General features: G+C 43.1%; 1 protein-coding gene across 1 annotated transcript; it reads right to left on the reverse strand.

Annotated features, from left to right (window-relative positions):
• Nucleotides 1-1,600: 1,600 nt before the first annotated feature.
• LOC122442327 (60S ribosomal protein L12-like) lies at nucleotides 1,601-2,619 on the reverse strand. The gene has a single exon (XM_043470033.1). It carries the CDS (start codon nucleotides 2,565-2,567, stop codon nucleotides 1,929-1,931), a length of 639 nt encoding a protein of 212 aa, XP_043325968.1. The 5' UTR covers nucleotides 2,568-2,619; the 3' UTR covers nucleotides 1,601-1,928.
• Between the last annotated feature and the right edge of the window lie 14,964 nt (nucleotides 2,620-17,583).

The following is a 17,583-nucleotide window of genomic DNA, read 5'->3' on the forward strand; positions in this document are numbered from 1 at the left end:
AAGAATTAATGCCTTTGAACTGTGGTACTGGAGAAGACTCTTGAGAGTCCTTTGGACTGGAAGGAGAGCAAACCAGTCAATCCTAAAGGAAATCAACCCTGAATATTCACTGGAAGGATTGATGCTAAAGCTGAAGCTCCAATGCTCTGGCCACCTGATACAAAGAGCTGACTCACTGGAAAAGACCCTGGTGCTGGGAAAGATTGAGGGCAGGAGAAGAAGGGGGCAACAGAGGATGAGATAGTTGGATGGCATCACTGGCTCAAAGGACATGAGTTTGAGCAAACTCTGGGAGATGGTGATGGACAAGGAAGCCTGGCAGGCTGCAGTCCATGGGATCGCAGAGTCGGACATGGCTGGATGACTGAACTGATGGATGTGGGGCACTCAGTGGACTTCTCATTCTGGAAATACAGTTCACTTGGTTCCGATTTGACTTTTTAAACACTTTCCTTTCTCGGCTGTGTCAGGTCTTAGTTGTGACTAATGAGCCCGGAAACACGGGCTCTGTAGTTGCGGCACTCAGGGCTCGTTGCCGCATGGCATGTGGAATCTTAGTTCCCCGATCAGGGATGGAACCCACGCCCTCTGCATTGGAAGGTGGATTCTTAACCACTGGACTACCAGGCAAGTCCCCTGATTTGATTTCTTGAATTATCCCTTTGATGATTGCTTTCCCTCCACTTTTCACACATCTGTTTTATTTCTCTGTAACTCCGAAGATGAATGTTAACCCTTCTGGGCTATTTCCAGTTTAAAAAAAAATCTTTTCATGCCCATTTTCCAGCTTTTTTTTTCTTTTGGCCACACTGTGCAGCTTGTAGGATCTTAGTTCCCCAACAAGGGATCAAACTCGGGCCCGCGGTAGTGAAAGTGAAGTGTCCTAACTACTGGACTGCCAGGGAATTCCCCAGCTTTTTTTTTTTTTTTTTTTGGCCTTTATTTAATATAAGGATAAGTCCTGTACAATATTGTGTTTCTGCCATACATCATGAATCAGCCATAGGTATATGTATGTCCCTTCCCTCTTGAACTTCCCTCCCACCCCATCCCACTCCTCTAGGTTATCACAGAGCACTGGTTTGAGCTCCCACTAGCTATCTACTTTACATATTTTACAAATGCCCACTAGCTATCTATTTTACATATCATGATGCATATGTTCCCATGCTACTCTCTCCGTTCGTCCCACCCTCTTCTTCCCCACCATGTCTACAACTCTGTTCTCTATGTCTCCATTGCCGCCCTGCAAAAAGACTTACCAGTACTCTTTCTAGATTCCATATATAATGTATTAATATATGATGTTTGTTTTTCTCTGACTTATTTCACTTTGCATAACAGGCTCTATGTTTGTCCACCTCATCAGAACCAACTCAAATGCATTCCCTTTTTAGCTGATATTTCCTTGTGTATATGTACCACAACTTCTTTACCCATGCATCTGTCGAAGGACATCTGGATTGCTTTTATGTCTTCAGTTCAGTTCAGTTCAGTCACTCAGTCATACATAGAACAACAGACTGGTTCCAAATTGGGAAAGAAGTACATCAAGGCTGTATATTGTCACCCTGCTTGTTTAACTTATTTATTTCATGTCCTAGCTATTGTAAATAGTACTGCAATGAACACTGGGTACATATGTCTTTCACTTGTGGTTTCCTCAGGGTATATGCCCAGTAGTGGGATTGCTGGATCATATGGTACTCTTACTGCTAGTTTTTTACAGAATCTCCATACTATTCTCCGTAGTGACTGTATAAATTTGCATTCCCACCAATAGTGCGAGAGGTTCCCTTTTCTCCACAGTCTCCAGCATTTATTGTTTGTAGACTTTTTTTTTTGGTTGTCAAATAATCCTTTATTTTTCTTTTTCCTTTGCCATTCTTAACTAGCTGGGCACTCCACCGCACCACTGTTGATGTCATCTATGATGCCATGAGGTGGCGGCCAGCAACACTGCAGCCCACAGACTGGGCAGTCCCCAGGATCTCTTTAATAGTTCCAGAAAGTTCTCTAGCTAGAGACCAATGCCACATATGCTGGACAGTGTTGACAGTCTCATCAAAAGTGATGTTTCCACTGTGCTTAATGCTATTCTGCTTCTTTCTGTCTCTTGGTGGTTCCTTGAGGGCTTTGATGATCAGGGCAGAAACAGAAGGTACCGCCTCAGTCTGGGCCTGTCTGTTCTGAATGGTCAGTTTCACTGTAATCCTCAGACCCTTCCAATCACCAGTTGCCTTGGTGATGTCATCACCGACCTTTTTTGGAGATAGACCCAGGGGACCAATCTTGGGGGCCAGGGCAGACGTGGCACCAACTTCCCCACCAGTGCACCTCAGGTATACGGCTTTGATCTCGTTGGGGTTGAACTTAAACAGCATGGTGGAGGTGGCTCGTGTCGGATGAACCCAGGTTTGGGAGGACCAAAGAAAGTTGCACCTTTGCCTCCTCCGAGCCGAAAGCCGAAAGGTTGTAGGTTTTTTGATGATGGCCATTATCACCAATGTGACATGATACCTAATTATAGTTTTGATTTGCATTTCTCTAATAATGATGGCAAGCATCTTTTCATGTGTTTATTAGCCACCTGTATGTCTTCTTTGGAGAAACGTCTGTTTAGGTCTTCTATCCACTTTTTGATTGGGTTGTTTGTTTTCTGGTATTGAGTTGCATGACCTGCTTATATATTTTGGAGATTAATCCCTCGTCAGTTATTTCACCCAGCTTTTCTTTTCTTTTAAGGATATTTTCTCAATTTTTTCTTCTAACCCTTTGTGGGTTTGGGTTTTTTTTTTTTTTTTTTTTTTTTTAGTATTTATTTATTAGCCCCAGGTCTTAGTTGCAGAAGGTGGGATCTTAACTATTGCATGTGGGATCTAGTTCCCTGACTAGAAGTTGAACCTGGGCCCCCTACACTGGGAGCACAGAATCTTAGCCACTGGACCACCATGAAAGTCCTGTAACTCCTTGATTGCAGTTACTGGTTATCAAATTTTTAAGATGTTTTATTCCCTAATTTTTTTTATACCCATTTGTTTTTATTTCATGGATGTAACAACATCTCCATATCTGAGAACATTTATCATCTTTTAAGTTATATTTTGTTTTGTTCTGGTCTCTGTGCTGTTTCTATATTCTCCAAGTTCCTTTGTTCTTGTTTGGTCTTTGTCTTTCACGTTAGAGACTTTCTTCAACTATCTGGTGATCCTTGACATCCATTCCAACTGAGGAAGACTTTCTGGACACTCTATGTTCATGAGACAGGGCTTCTCAGTTGCTGGACCTTACTGCAGTGAGCTGACTTTCACTTTGGATTCGCAGCTCTTAAGAGTGGTTGAACAGTGGTTCTCCAAAAGACATATCCACATCTTAATCCCCATAATCTGTGAATGTGACTTCATTTGGAAAAAAGAGTCTTTGCAATTAAGGATTTTAAGATAAGACCACCTCGGATACTCTGAGTGGGCCCTAAACCCAATAACAAGTGTCTATAGGAGACACCCAGAAGAGAGACATAGAGAGAAAGTTATGTGAAGGTGGAGGCAGACTGGAGTGATGCTGCTACCACCCAAGGAATACCTGGAGCCACCAAAATCTGGAAGAAGCAAAGAAAGAAATGCTCCCTAGAGCCTCTGGAGGGAACATGGCCCTGACATGTTTTCAGACTTGACTGATTTTGGACTTCTGACTTCCAGAACTGAGAGAGAATAAATTTCTTTGGTTTTAAGCTACCAAGATTTTGTTATAGCACCCTCAGCAGACTAAAGCACAAGTTGGAATCAAGATTTCTGGGAGAAAATTATCAATAACCTCAGATATGCAGATGACACCAGCCTAAAGACAGAAAGTGAAGAGGAATTAGAGAGCCTTCTAATGAAGGTGAAACAGGAGAGTGAAAAAGCTGGCTTAAAACTCAACATTGAAAAAAACCAAGATCATGGCATCCAGTTCCATCACTTCATGGCAAATAGATGGGGAAACAGTGACAGACTTTATTTTCTTGGGTTCCAAAATCACTGTGGATGGTGACTGCAGTCATGAAACTAAAAGATGCTTTCTCCTTGGAAGAAAAGCAATGACAAACCTAGACAGTATATTAAAAAGCAGAGACATTACTTTGCCTACAAAGGCCTGTATAGTCAAAGCTATGATTTTTCCTGTAGTCATGTATGGATGTGAGAGCTGGACAATAAAAAAGGTTAAGCACTGAAGACTGAAGACAGAAGGAGAAGGGGACAACAGAGGATGAGATGGTTGGATGGCATCACCGACTCAATGAACATGAGTTTGAGCAAGCTCTGGGAGATAGTGAAGGACAGGGAAGCCTGATGTGCTGCAGTTCATGGGATCACAAAGAGTCAGACATGACTGAGTGACTGAACAACAACAGGAGACTAATACAGTATCTGCAGGCATTTCTTCATGAGATGATCAGTTTTCCCAAAGGATCTTTCAATATACTGATTGAAGAGTATATTAATCTGGTTAGGAGAACCTTAGGGCCAAGTGTGACAAAGGGGCCAGGTTTCACTATATGCTATGTAGTTGTGTTTCAGCTATGCTTAGCATCCCTGAGTTCAGATAATATACCTTTCAAGGTGTATTAATCATGGTTTTACATTTTTTTTTTTTTTTATTTACTGATGCTTTGACGTCTTGGCATTTTTCCAGCCTAGGACAGACTGCCCCTCTGAGTGCTAACCAATTCTTAAGAGATAATAAATCATTCTCCTGCCAGTGAACCTTTTATAAAACCACCAACCAATCCAAAACCCTTACTCCAAACCACCTAATTTATCAAGCTCACAATTAAAGTCACTATTCCTTTGTCCTAATCACCCCAGGGCCAGATACCAGACAACTAGACAGTTCCTACGTCCTAAGGTCCACTGAAATCATTACACTAGCCAATAATACTAAGCCTGTTACCCTGTCTCACCTGTTGTTTCTTGTGGAAACCACAACAAAGTTTCTGGCCAAGTTCTATATCCATACAATGGAACAATACAAAAAGGAATGAACTGTTGCTGTGTGCCACAATGCTGATGAATCTCAAAAATAAGGGGGAAAAAAAACAAAAAAAGGTGAGCAAAAGAAGGTAGGCACAGGAGTATGTGCTGCATGATTTCATTTAAAGAAATCTATAAAAATGCAAAAGAAAAGATGCCAGAAAGCAGACTGTGGTTGAAGATAGAGAGTTGACTGCAAAAAGGCACAATTTAGAACCAGGTAAACTGTTTCTAAAAAAATTTTTTAAAGTCTTGATTCGTGGCACTCTACCAATTTCTGTGGTGTAAATATTCCCACCATGGCCACTTTTGAGCTACTAATGTGATATCACTAAATGTAGACCTGAGAAGAGATGTACATGAAGTTGGTTCTCCTGAGCTGGTACTAGGGTACTAGTCAGCTTCATCACACCACCACAGAGAGGAACAAAGGTGATGAAAATGTCCTGTATCTTGTGCTGTTTGTAACATTTGTCAAAACTTTTCAAACCGTACCCTTAAAATGGTACTTTATTGCTTGCAAGATATACTTTAAAAATTGATTATAATTCTTTAAATGAAGTATCATCAAAGATCACAATGCCCAATAAGAAAGGACTGGTCATGTTATTGTCTATCTTCCTGATAGAACATGATGCAGCCATTCAATTCTATCAGATTTTAGCAACACGGCAAAATGCTTTGCTATGTTTTGTGAGAAAGGCAAAATAGGGAATTTTATTTTTAGCTTGTGTTCGCCTATGCAAATTCTGCAGGTAGAATGTTTGGCTTTTTTTTTTTTTTTAGTTAGTTTCTTTTGTATTTAAAAGCAGTAGATAGCAAAATGGTTTGAGCCCAGAATCTGCAGCTGCACTGCCTGGGTAGGCAAATCCCAGATGTTACTTTGCAGGTGGGTGACCTTAAGCAACTAACCTAACTAGTTTTGAGTCTTTTAAGTTTCTTGACTGCAAAAAGGGCATAATAATAGTTTCTACCTCACAGGGGTTGTTCTGAAGATTAAATGAGTTAATATATGTAAAGATCTTAGAATAGTACAAAGAACAAAGGCTTTATAAAGATTAGCTATTACTCTCATGAGGCAATGATACTGTTTGGACAATAAACTTACTATACGGAATACAGGCATTTATTAGACATCAAGGAGCAGTGGTCCACAACCGCGAGGGTAGGAGAGCAATTTTTGCTACCAGGGGACAATTAGCAAGGTCTGCAGACATTTCAAGATTTTATTTATTTATGGCGGTGCTGAGTCTTCATTGCTGCGTCTTCTCCAGTTGCGCCAAGTGGGGGCTACTCTCTGGTTGCGGTGCTTGGGCCTCTCATTACTGTGGTTTTTCTCTTGTCGTGGAGCTTGGGTTCAGTAGTTGCTGCTCATGGGCTCTACAGTGCTGGCTCAGTAACTGCGGCTCATGCACCCAGTTGTCCATCCCGTGGCGTGTGGGATCCTCCAGGACCAGGATCAAACCCATGTCCCCTGAACTGACAGCCAGATTCTTTACCACTGAGTCACCAGGGAAGCCCTGGAGAGATTTCTGATGGTCAGGGTTGGGGGGTGGGGTGCGATACTGGTAAGCTAGCTAAAAGACCCAGCAGTGCACAAGACAGCACCCCCACAACAAAGAATTATTTGGTCCAAAATATTAATAGCTCCAAGGTTGATAAACCTTTAGTTATAGTCTAATAGGGGACACAAGATATCATATTCCATCCCTGACACGGGGATCCTGAAAACCCTTGCAAATCTGAAGTGCTTACATTGGGAGCATTTTTTATTCTGGATGGGCTCCTGGATGGCAACTGGTCACCAGAAAGACCAAAACATAATTAGAAGCTCGGAATTTTCAGCCCTCCCTCAACTTCTCTAAATAGGGGAGAGGGGATGGAAATGGAGTTAACAGTTACCGTGTCCATGTGAAAGTTGCTCAGTTGGGTACGATTCTTTGCGATTCCATGGGCTATACAGTTCATGGAACTCTCCAGGCCAGGATACTGGAGTGGGTAGTCTATCCCTTCTCCAGCAGATCTTCCTGACCCAGGAATCAAATCAGGGTCTCCTGGATTGCAGGCAGATTCTTTACCAACTGAGCCATCAGGGAAGCGCGGTCTACATGAGGAAGCCCCTCTAACAATCCTAATAGTACGGGGTTTGGGAGCTTCCAGATGAGTGAATACCTGGAGTGAACACCTGGTGCACCCTAACAGCAGCTCCTGTGTTCAGACCCTCCCAGACCTCCCCCTGTGTATATATTATATCTCTTCATTTGTATCCCTTAAAAAAAAAAAAAAACTTAAAAATTTTTATTACTTATTTCACTGCACTGGGTCTTAGTTGCGGCATGCAGTCCCTTTAGCTGCGGCATGTGGATCTAGTTCCCTGATGCAGGGTAGAACCTGGGCCCTGCATTGGAAGCATGGAGTCTTAGCCACTGGACCACCAGGGAAGTTCCTAAGAAAGGTATTATTTATTTTTCGCTGTGCTGAGTCTTTGTTGTTGCATAGGCCTTTCTCTAGTTTGCAGAGAGCGGGGGCTGGTCTAGGTGTGGTGCGAGGGCTTCTCATTTCGGTGGCTTCTCTTGTTGCAGACCACAGGCTTTAGGGCTCCTGGGCTTCAGTAATTGCGGTTCCCACACTCACAGGCTCAGCATTGTGGCACACGGGCTTAGGTGGGATGTAGGATCTTCTGTGGCACGTGGGATCTTCCAGGATCAGGGATTGAACCTGTGAGCCACCAGGGAAGCCCCATCTACATCCTTTATCATATCCTTTAATGCACTGGTAAATGTAAGTGTTGCCCTGAGTTCTGAGTCACTCTAGCAAATTGAGAGATCCCAAGGAGGGGTCATGGAAGTCTCAGATTTGTAGCCAAGTCAGAAGTTGTGGGTAACCTGGGGGCCTACTACTTATGATTGACATTTGAAGTGGGAGGTGATCTCGTGAGTTGCTGTGTTGTACTCAGTCATGTCTGACTCTTTGTGACCCCATGGACTGTAGTCCACCAGGCTCCTCTGTCCACAGAATTTCCCACTCTGCCCATGAATACTGGAGAGGGTTGCCATTCCTACTCCAGGGAATTTTCCTGACCAGGCAATTGAACCCATATCTCCTCCGTCTCCTGCACTGGCAGGAGGATTCTTTATCACTGTGCCACCTGGGAAGTACCGCACCCTTAACCTGAGGGAGCTGACTCTATCTCCAGGTAAACAGCATCAGAATTGAGTTAAATTGACCCTCACTGTCAGAGAACTGCTGGGGGGTGGGGGGGGGGGCAGGCGGGGAGACTCCCACACACCTGGTGTCAGAAACCTGTAAGAATAAAGGAGGAGAAGGCAATGCACCCCACTCCAGTACTCTTGCCTGGAAAATCCCATGGATGGAGGAGCCTGGTAGGCTGCAGTCCATGGGGTTGCGAAGAGTCAGACACGACTGAGCAACTTCACTTTCACTTTTCACTTTTCTGCATTGGAGAAGGAAATGGCAACCCACTCCAGTGTTCTTGCCTGGAGAATCCCAGGGATAGGTTCGCACAGAGTTGGGCACGACTGAAGTGACTTACCAGTAGCAGTAGCAGAGCTTGGGGAAGGGGGAAAGAGAATAACTACTAATGAGCATGGATTTATTGGGGGGGGGGGGGGCGGGGGGGGGGGGGCGTGATACAAATGTTTTAGAATTGGATAGTGGTGATGGTTATACAGTATTGTGAATACACTAAAAAGCAGTGCATTTTATGCTTTAAAAGAGTGAGTTTTATGTGAACTATACTGCAATAAAAAATGTTTAATAAAAAAAAGTAAAAATTAAATTAAAAAAATACTTCCAACTGAATATGCCATATATTCTGGGCCTTAAAAGAAGTCTCAATAAATTTAAAAGATTGAAACAAGAAAAAAAAAAGAATAAGGAGACACACAAGAGAAAGACAGCTCGCCTTTTCTCAAAACAATGAGGCATAATCAAAATTGAGTATGTACTCAACTAAATAAAAAAAAAAAAACCAGAACATTAGAAGAGTGCTGGCCCAGAATACAGGATCCCTGAACACCTGACCAGGAGGAGCGGCCTCAGTGAGCCTCAGGTTTGTGATCCACTGGGCATACTCAAGTGATTTTCAATTTTTACCTTATTTTATTGGTTTTTAAAAAGCTTAAGTCAACATTAAAAGCCTTTACTTACCTCTCCATCTGCACTCCCAGCATGAAAACCCAACTGGAGTCAGTTCATATACTACTTTTTAACATAGTCTGACAATGAAATCAAGCAATTAAAAATTCTTAAAAGTACTTTTTTGGGGGGAGGAGCAGGGTTTACAAAAATGTTACATAGTAATACTTTGATTTTCATTTAAAATTGAGCTATGTTGAGAAATACACCAATATTTTGCTGGTATAATAATTTGGGATTACAGGTGATTTCTGCTTAACTCTTCATGCCTTTTCAAATTTCTCCAGTGAGAAGCATGTATTATTTTGATAACTAGTAAAAGAACAAAAGAGCCTTCCCTAGTGGCTCTGCGGTAAAGAATTGCCTGCTAATGCAGGAGACCCCTGGCCTGGGAAGATCCCACAGGCTGCCAGGCAACTAAGCCTGTGCGCCACAACTATTGAGCCCATGCTCTAGGACCTGGGAACCGCAACTATTGAAACCCATGCACCCAGAGCCCATACTCTGCAACGAGAGAAGCTACCACAATAAGTCTGTGCGCAGCAATGAAGAGTAGCCTCTGCTCACTGCAACTAGAGAAAGTCCCAGCACAGCCATACAGAAATACAGTTTAAAAAAAAAAAGGAAGGAAATAATGGAGGACTGAAAATGAAAGGAGAAAGCAGCTGAGGGTGTGTGGTCTGTCTTCTGGTCAATACAGGAGAGGGCAGGGGCAAGGCTACAGCCTGCTCTACTTCCCTCCCATCTCACGATCCTAACTCACGATCCAGGCCCTAACGGCCCTAAGTCACGATCCAGGAAGCTTTTACCTCTATATTCTTGCCTTTTTTCTTCTTCCTTCTACGTCCCCAGGATTGAATCCCTTTCTGTTGGGGGTGGAGGGGACATAATTTTTTTTAAAATCACCTATTTGCAGAAAATTGTTAATAGTGGCTTGGTTGTGCCAGGCGCTAAAGGGCCCTTGCCCTTGAGCATACAAATCTTTCTGTAGACTTTCCCCCTACCCATTTTCCTTGATTTTTAAAAAGCTAATTTTTGATCACAAAAGTAATACCTGTTCACTGAAGAAAAACTGGAATTCATAGAAATAAAAAGTGAATATAAAAATCATCTGTAATCTACCACCCAGGGGTAGCTATTATTAACATATGGTTTATACATTCTCAGTCTTTTTCCTATTCAGATATACAGGTTTAATACACTTCTCTTATTGGAACAAAACAGGACATTTATATAATATCTGCAAAACTTTTTTATTGAGGTATACCATGCCCACGTTCAGTGCAAAAAATGTGTAACTCTTAAGTGTATCTCTTGATGAATTTTTCACATAAATACCTACAATATTTTTACTTGCTTTCTGTACTTGGCAATCTATTATGAACGTTGCCCATATTATTAGATGACCTTTAATGGCATAATTTTTAATGGCTAGCTAACAATTACAATAGTCCACCACAGTAACATATGGTAACTTATTTAACCAATCTGTCACTGTTAGGAATTTAGGTTGTTTTCAGTTGTTAACCCCTGCATTAGTTTCCTATCACTGCTCTAACAAATTACAAACTTAGTGGCTTATAGCAACACAAATTTATTCTCTTCCAGTTCTGAAAGGTTAAATGAGTCAGCAGATTTGTGTTCCTGGGGCTTTGTTGGTGCTCCAGTCATTAAAATTTCACCTGCCAGTGCAGGGGGTCGGGGAGCTAAGATCTCACAACCCTAGCAGTCAAAAAGCCAAAAGGTAAAACAAAAGCAATACTGTAACACATTCAATAAAGACTTTTTAAAAAAAGAAGTTTTCTTTTGGGAAGCTCTAGGGAGAATCTGTTCCTTGCCTCCTGCAGCTTTCAGAGGCTGCTGACATTCCCTGGCTCATGGCCCCACATCACTCAGTCTTTTACCTCTGTCATCACATCTCCTTTTCTGACGCTCATCCTCCTAGCTCCTTCTTCTAGGGATTCTGTAATTACAGTGGGTCCCACAGCACTTAACCACAGCTGCAATGTACCTCCTACTAGGTAAAGTAACATTTTCTTGGGCTCCAGGGATTAGCATCTGGACATCCTTTAGAGAAGACGTTCAGACACAGCTATGGACACTCCCCTCCCCATTTCTTTTTCTACTTCTGCTGTTCCTTCTCTTCTCCCTCTCATATTCAGCACCCACTAGTTTTTAACACCATTTCCAGTCCTGAAATCTCTTTATTGCTTTTGTTTCCTATGCCCTTCAAGACATAATTTATTCTTGGGAGCTCAATGATTATTTCTGATCTATTGATTTATAACTTATTTCCCAAGCACCAGCCTTTCTCTCAGATTCCAATAAAGAATGGACAGTCTCTGGGAATTCCCTGGCGGCCCAGAGGTTAGGACTTTGCGCTTCCAATGCCACAGGCCCAGGTGTGTGTGTATGTGTATGTGCGTGTGCGCGCTCGAGACAGAGACAGAGAGAGAGACAGAGACACAGAGAGAGAGAATGTAGAGAGAGAGAGACAGAGAGAGACAGAGAGAATGTAGTTTCCCTTGGTTATCCCCTTATGACCTTAAAGACTAAATGTTTCTGAAACTGGATACATGACCCCTCCTCCGTCCTTTACCCCACCTTCCTGCACCAACTTGGCTCCTATAAAGGATCTTGTTTTTAAAGTGACTACTCTCAAAAATACTTAAGGCTGAAGACTGAGGATTCACCTTGTATTCTCTCTCCTCTTTATTTAATCAGTCACTAAATCCCATCAATTATTTTGTGACTTAGCATTCCTCTAATATTCACCTAATATCTTGGCTGTTGCTAAAGTGTGTAATCACACTTTCTCCCCATCAAAACCATACTGCTTTTATGGGGGTGGATTATCCTCTCCTCCAGTAAGTCCTCTGTGACTGCTTCTTCCTGGGATACCATCTCCCCACTTCTAGAGGAAAAAGCACATAATTAAGTGTCCAGTATGTGCTCAGATTTTTCAACCATTTTAAAATTTAATCTTTACTTATTTCTTTAAAAATATTTATTTGGCTGCACTGGGCATGCAGGATCTTTAGTTTCCGCATGTGAACTTCTTAGTTGTGGCATGTGGAATCTATTAATAACTCCCTGCACTAGACTCTGAGCTTCCAGTGCACAGAGTCTTAGCCACTGGACCACCAAAGAAGTCCCTAAAACTTCATCTTTAAAGTAATGTTTTTAATGTATACAAATGAGGAAACTGAGAAGCTAAGTAACTATGCAAAGTAACAAAACTAGTAGATGGTAGAATGTGAACCTCAGCCTGACCAACTCCAATGCCAAGCTTTTTGCCTCTACCCCATCATCACCTCCTTGGCGTTAATGCCCGTGGTTCACAACCTGCCTGTTCATTAAAAGCACCTGGGAAGGGTCTTCCCTGATGGTCCAATGGTTAAGAATCCACCTTCTAATGTAGGGGACACAGGTTTGATCTTGAGTGCGGAACCAAGATCCACATGCTGCAGGTGATAAGCCTGCATGCCGAATCTAGAGAGAAAAGCCCCCAAATGCCACAATTACAGAAAAGCCGGCATGTCACAAGGAAGACCCAACACAGTACCCCCCACACCCCCTCCAAAAAAAAAATCACCAGGGGAACTGATTCTTAAGTCCCATACCAGAGCTACTAATAAGATTCTCTGAAGGTGGAATCCAAAAATCTATTTTTAAAAATTTCTATACTTGTCATAGGACATATTACTACTAACTAGGTATGCTTAACATACATGCCTTATTCCATCAACTAGTGGAGGAAATACTGTCCTATTCATCTCTGTGACCCATCCAGTACTGTTATAGAACAGGCATTGGAAAATATCTGTTGGTTGTTGGAGTTCCCTGGTGGTCCTATAGTGAAGACTCCACAGTTCTGCTGCAGAGGGCACAGGTTTGACCCCAGATCAGGGAAGATTCCGCAACCCCCCCTAAAAAAAATCCCCGCTGGTTATTTACTTTTTAAAATATTTATTTTTATTTATGGTTGTGTTAGGTCTTCATTGCCATGCACAGGCTCTTCTCAAGTTGTGGTGAGTGGGGGGCTACTCTCCAGTTGCAGTGTGCAGGTTTCTCAATGCGATGGCTTCTCTTGTCTGTTGAGAAGCACAGGTTCTGTGCACATGGGCTTCAGCAGTTGTGGCTGGAGTGCTCCAGAGCCTAGGCTTGGTAGTTGTGGCACACGGGCTTAGCTGCCCCTCAGCATGTGGGATCCCCCTGAACCAGGGATTGAACCAGTGTCCCCTGCATTGCAAGGCAGATTCTAGCCACTGGACCACCAGGGAAGCCCTCTGTTGGTTATTTATATGCTAAAAAATTATAAGGTACACTGTGAGCTATATTGTTACAAGAGTTCAGAGGATAATAGTAACAGTAACAGCTAGCACTTACTGAAACCTCATCATATGCCAGGCCCTCACTGTTCTAAGAAATTCACAAGTATTAACTTCTTAGGACTTTGCAATAATCCTATAAAGCAAGATCAGGACACAATCTGCAGGGCCCCTCATTAAAAAATATTAAGAATTTCAACATGGTGACAGCAGAGCATTAAACCGTAGTGAGCGGCCAACATTTCTAGGCACATGTGTGGCTGTACAGGTCTTACACCCATAAGCCAACCCTAGCTAAAACTATTATCCCCATTTTACAGATGAGAAAACCAAGATAGAGAGGCATCAAATAAGCATTTCCAAGATCACAGTTAATAAGATATAAATATGCACTATCTTAGAGAAGGCTTCATTGCAATCTCTGTATTTATGAAGTTCTACAATCTTTCAAGGTTCAGCTCAAAGACCCTCTGTCTACTAAGTATTCTCATAAGCCAGGAAAAAATTCTCCTCCTCCTCCTCTGATATTTTAGCTCCATGACCATATCTGGTTTGCACCTTTCTTATAGATTTCATCACATCCCCACATTACACCTGAAATAGCCCGAGAGGTGCGGGGTACATCTAATAAATTCATGTACTTGAATGATCAAAGACACAAACTTGTGCAGGACTTGAGGACTGGGAGAGACAAGGAGGAAACTCAAAGCAGGGACAGGCCTAAGACAGAGAGCACTTATGGAGGACGAAGAGCTATGGCTGCCTTGATTGGCCCAATGGTACACACGGGTGCTAGAGTGGATAACGCTGGAAGAGAGGGTGAAGTATAAGATGTCATAAAGTGCCTTTAACAAAACTAGACCATCACTTCTCAGGGGCTGAAAGGATATGATGCATGTGCCCCTCTGAGGCCAGCCAGCTTTGCTTATGAGGAAAAGGCATCAAGTCACAGTCTGACTTCTCCCCTCACAGCCAGTCGCGTCACATATAAGCTCTATGGGTTAATGGGGAGACTGAGCCTGAAGCACCATCTGATCTCATCCATTCACCAATTCACTTGTTTAACACATGTTGGTGAACATATTCCAGAATGAGATACTTACACTGAGCACTTCACAGCTCCCATTCACGCTCAGTCCACCCAGTGGTGTGCCAGATTCTCCCATTTCACAGGTCTAAGGAATTAAGTAACATGCTCAGGATCAGACAGCAGGAAGTGGGAGAGTAAGAATGAAATCCAGTTTCTCTCTTTAATTTCAGAATTTGTTTATTGGACACGCATATTCCTGATATTCAAAAAGTTATAGAGAACAGCCTATTAAAACCCATATACTCCATTCAGAACTCAAGAGATACAACCTGAAGCCCCTGTGTACCTCTCCACATTCTACTAAACCGCATGGCCGCCAATTCCTCCTACTGGGTTAACACTGCATGGTGGCATCACCATCCAAAAATCTTCAATCGGTTTCCAAGTTCGGTACCATTTCTATTTCCACTATTACCTCTATCCTTTTGCATTCTACAAGTAACATCTTGTATCTGGATTATTACAATGGCCTTCTAATTGGTTTCCTTGCATCTGCTCTTCTACATTACAATCACCAACCTTTTTAAAACCTTTGAGTAGCTGCCCTTTGGTCTTAGGATATAGACAAAAGCATCTGCATGGCATTCAAGGGTCTCAGATGGGCTTTCCCCCACTCTGCACATTAGCTTTATCGCCATCCCTTGTTCCCTGTGTTTTGGGCATACTGGCCTTCTTGCAGTTCCTCCTAATCCCTAAGCTCTCTCCCACTACAGTGTCTTTGCACACAATGTTCCTCCCTTCTTCATCTGAGTAACTCTCTTCCCTTTCTCTGGTAAACTTTCTTTCCTTGAGCCTCCTGGCTGGGTCATTCTTTGATATCTCTTTTACAACTTTACATTTATTTGTGAGATTAACTGACCAAATTAATAGGCCTTTCCTAACAGGCCAAGGACCAAGAACCACTTGCTTACTACAAAATACACGCTAAATAAATAAGAGCTAATGTATATATATAACATATATAATATGCCAGCAGTGATCCTAGGACTTACCAACCCACTAAGACCTCCCAAAAGCACTATGAAGCAGGTACAATTATTAGCCCCATTTTACAAATAAACAAAGTAAATCACACAAGCTAAGAAGTGGCAGAGTTGGTTCATGAACTCAGGCAGTCAGTTTCTGGAGTCTGAGTGCTAAGTGCCTCAGTAAATCTGCTGAATGCATGACAGTGTTGAGTGCTTTTGACAGGAACTACATAGCACCTATCTTAGTTCAACCAAAAAAATCAGTTGGTTATGTTAATGGTCTTACATTTGACTGGAACTTTGCTACAAAACATTTATCTTAGCATTTTATTCCAGCTACTTGAAAATCCATTTGCCCTCACTGGTAGTATCATGAATCATGACTGATGCTGAGCAGAGGGGCAAACTGGTAAAAGGCTAGGAAAAAGTTGGCTTGGAGTGGAACAGAACTGTGGGTCATTTGTAATATGGGTAATCCTCATAAAGACAATTCAAAGGTTTTCATAGACGTCATCTCACTTAACCTTCATTGATTCCTAATAAAGTTACACACAGTGGGCAGTTCTGCATCAGCTGATAGATGAAGCAAAAGGCTGAGATTAGGACTGCTAAATCATCAGAAATTAACTAGTCACAGGATGGGTAAGGAAAGTGTCCCCATACTTCCAGTTTCAGAAATGCGTTATTTCTGGCGGGGAAAGACCTCTTCCTTCTTAAGGGTTAAAGGTAGCTGCCTAATCTTTCCTGATTCTTTCTTGGCTGCCCTGCACCGCCTGTGGAGTGTCCAGTTCTCCCGACCAAGGACTGAACCCAGGCCGTGGCAGTGAAAGCACTGAATTCTAACTGCTGGGCTAGCAGAAAACGTCCTAACTCTTGGTTGGAACTTCTCAGCAAGGACGGAGTTGCTCTTAGGTTTTCCCAGTATGGCTACAGTAGGGGAAATTATCCCACAGGCTCAAGTTATACGGTAAAGAGCTCTATAAGCTAGCTACATCCAATTAACCCTAGGCCAAAATGGTACAAATGTAACAATTCAGGAAATTCTTCACCCAGAGCCTCTATACCAATGTAAAGGAAGTCAAGAAACTGTACGCACGTTTCCTTTATGTGCGTTTTGCTAAGGAAAAGTTTTCATTAGTTTCTTTCAGAGCTGTAACTAAAAAAGGCTAAGAACTTTATGCCTGTATATACATTCATTCTGGTTCACGGAACCAGAACTTTACAATAGGAGCACCTTCGCAGGATGAAAACATTTCTATTCCTTCAAGTACCTGATAGCTATGGATGTGGGTCTAGGAGGAATCCCAATATCCAACCCGCGTTAAGTTTAACCTTGTAACAGCACAGGCCTAAATCTAGAAATAGGTCTAAAGGGACTGCATTAGCATTCACCTCCTTGGAGTGGCCGGTAAGGATAAGGACAATGAGGAGTGCTCGAATCCAGTCCCAATCAGGCCACTAATCGGCTGAGTAACCTTGGACAAGTTGCATACCCTCTCTGGGCTTCAGTTTCCACATCAGCAAATTGGAAGTTGAACAGTACGGTCTTCAAGGTCCTTTCCAGCAGAGAGCCTGGTACCAAGGAGGCCTAGCCATTAAATCAGCTTCCTGTGGGCGCGGTGCAGGGCTTTAACGGTCCCCCCTCCCCCGCTCGAGCCCGCGAAACCCTCAGCACGCCCCTCCGAGTGACGCCGCTTTCTCAACCGCAGCCTGGACACGGCTCCGCCTCTTCCCGGGGGCGTCCCGTCGTGCCCCGCGCCAGGCTTCTAAAGCTGTGGGTCGACTCCCGCCTTTCCGCGGCCCCGACCCCGAACTCCTCTCCCCAGTTTTCTCGGGTGCCCTATCCTATCAACGTCTAGTATCCCAGCCAATCACGCGGGTCCGGAGTCTTACCTTCGGTCCACCCTCCTCCCAGCGCCCGGCCGGCCCGAGCTCAAGGCCTTTAGCAGGCCAATCCAATCAGTGGCCGGCCCTGGCCGGCCTCACCCCAATGTCCCTCCTCTCGGCCAATCCGCGCGCCCCAT

The sequence above is a fragment of the Cervus canadensis genome, chromosome 1 (assembly GCF_019320065.1).
Source record: "Cervus canadensis isolate Bull #8, Minnesota chromosome 1, ASM1932006v1, whole genome shotgun sequence".
NCBI lineage: Eukaryota > Metazoa > Chordata > Mammalia > Artiodactyla > Cervidae > Cervus > Cervus canadensis.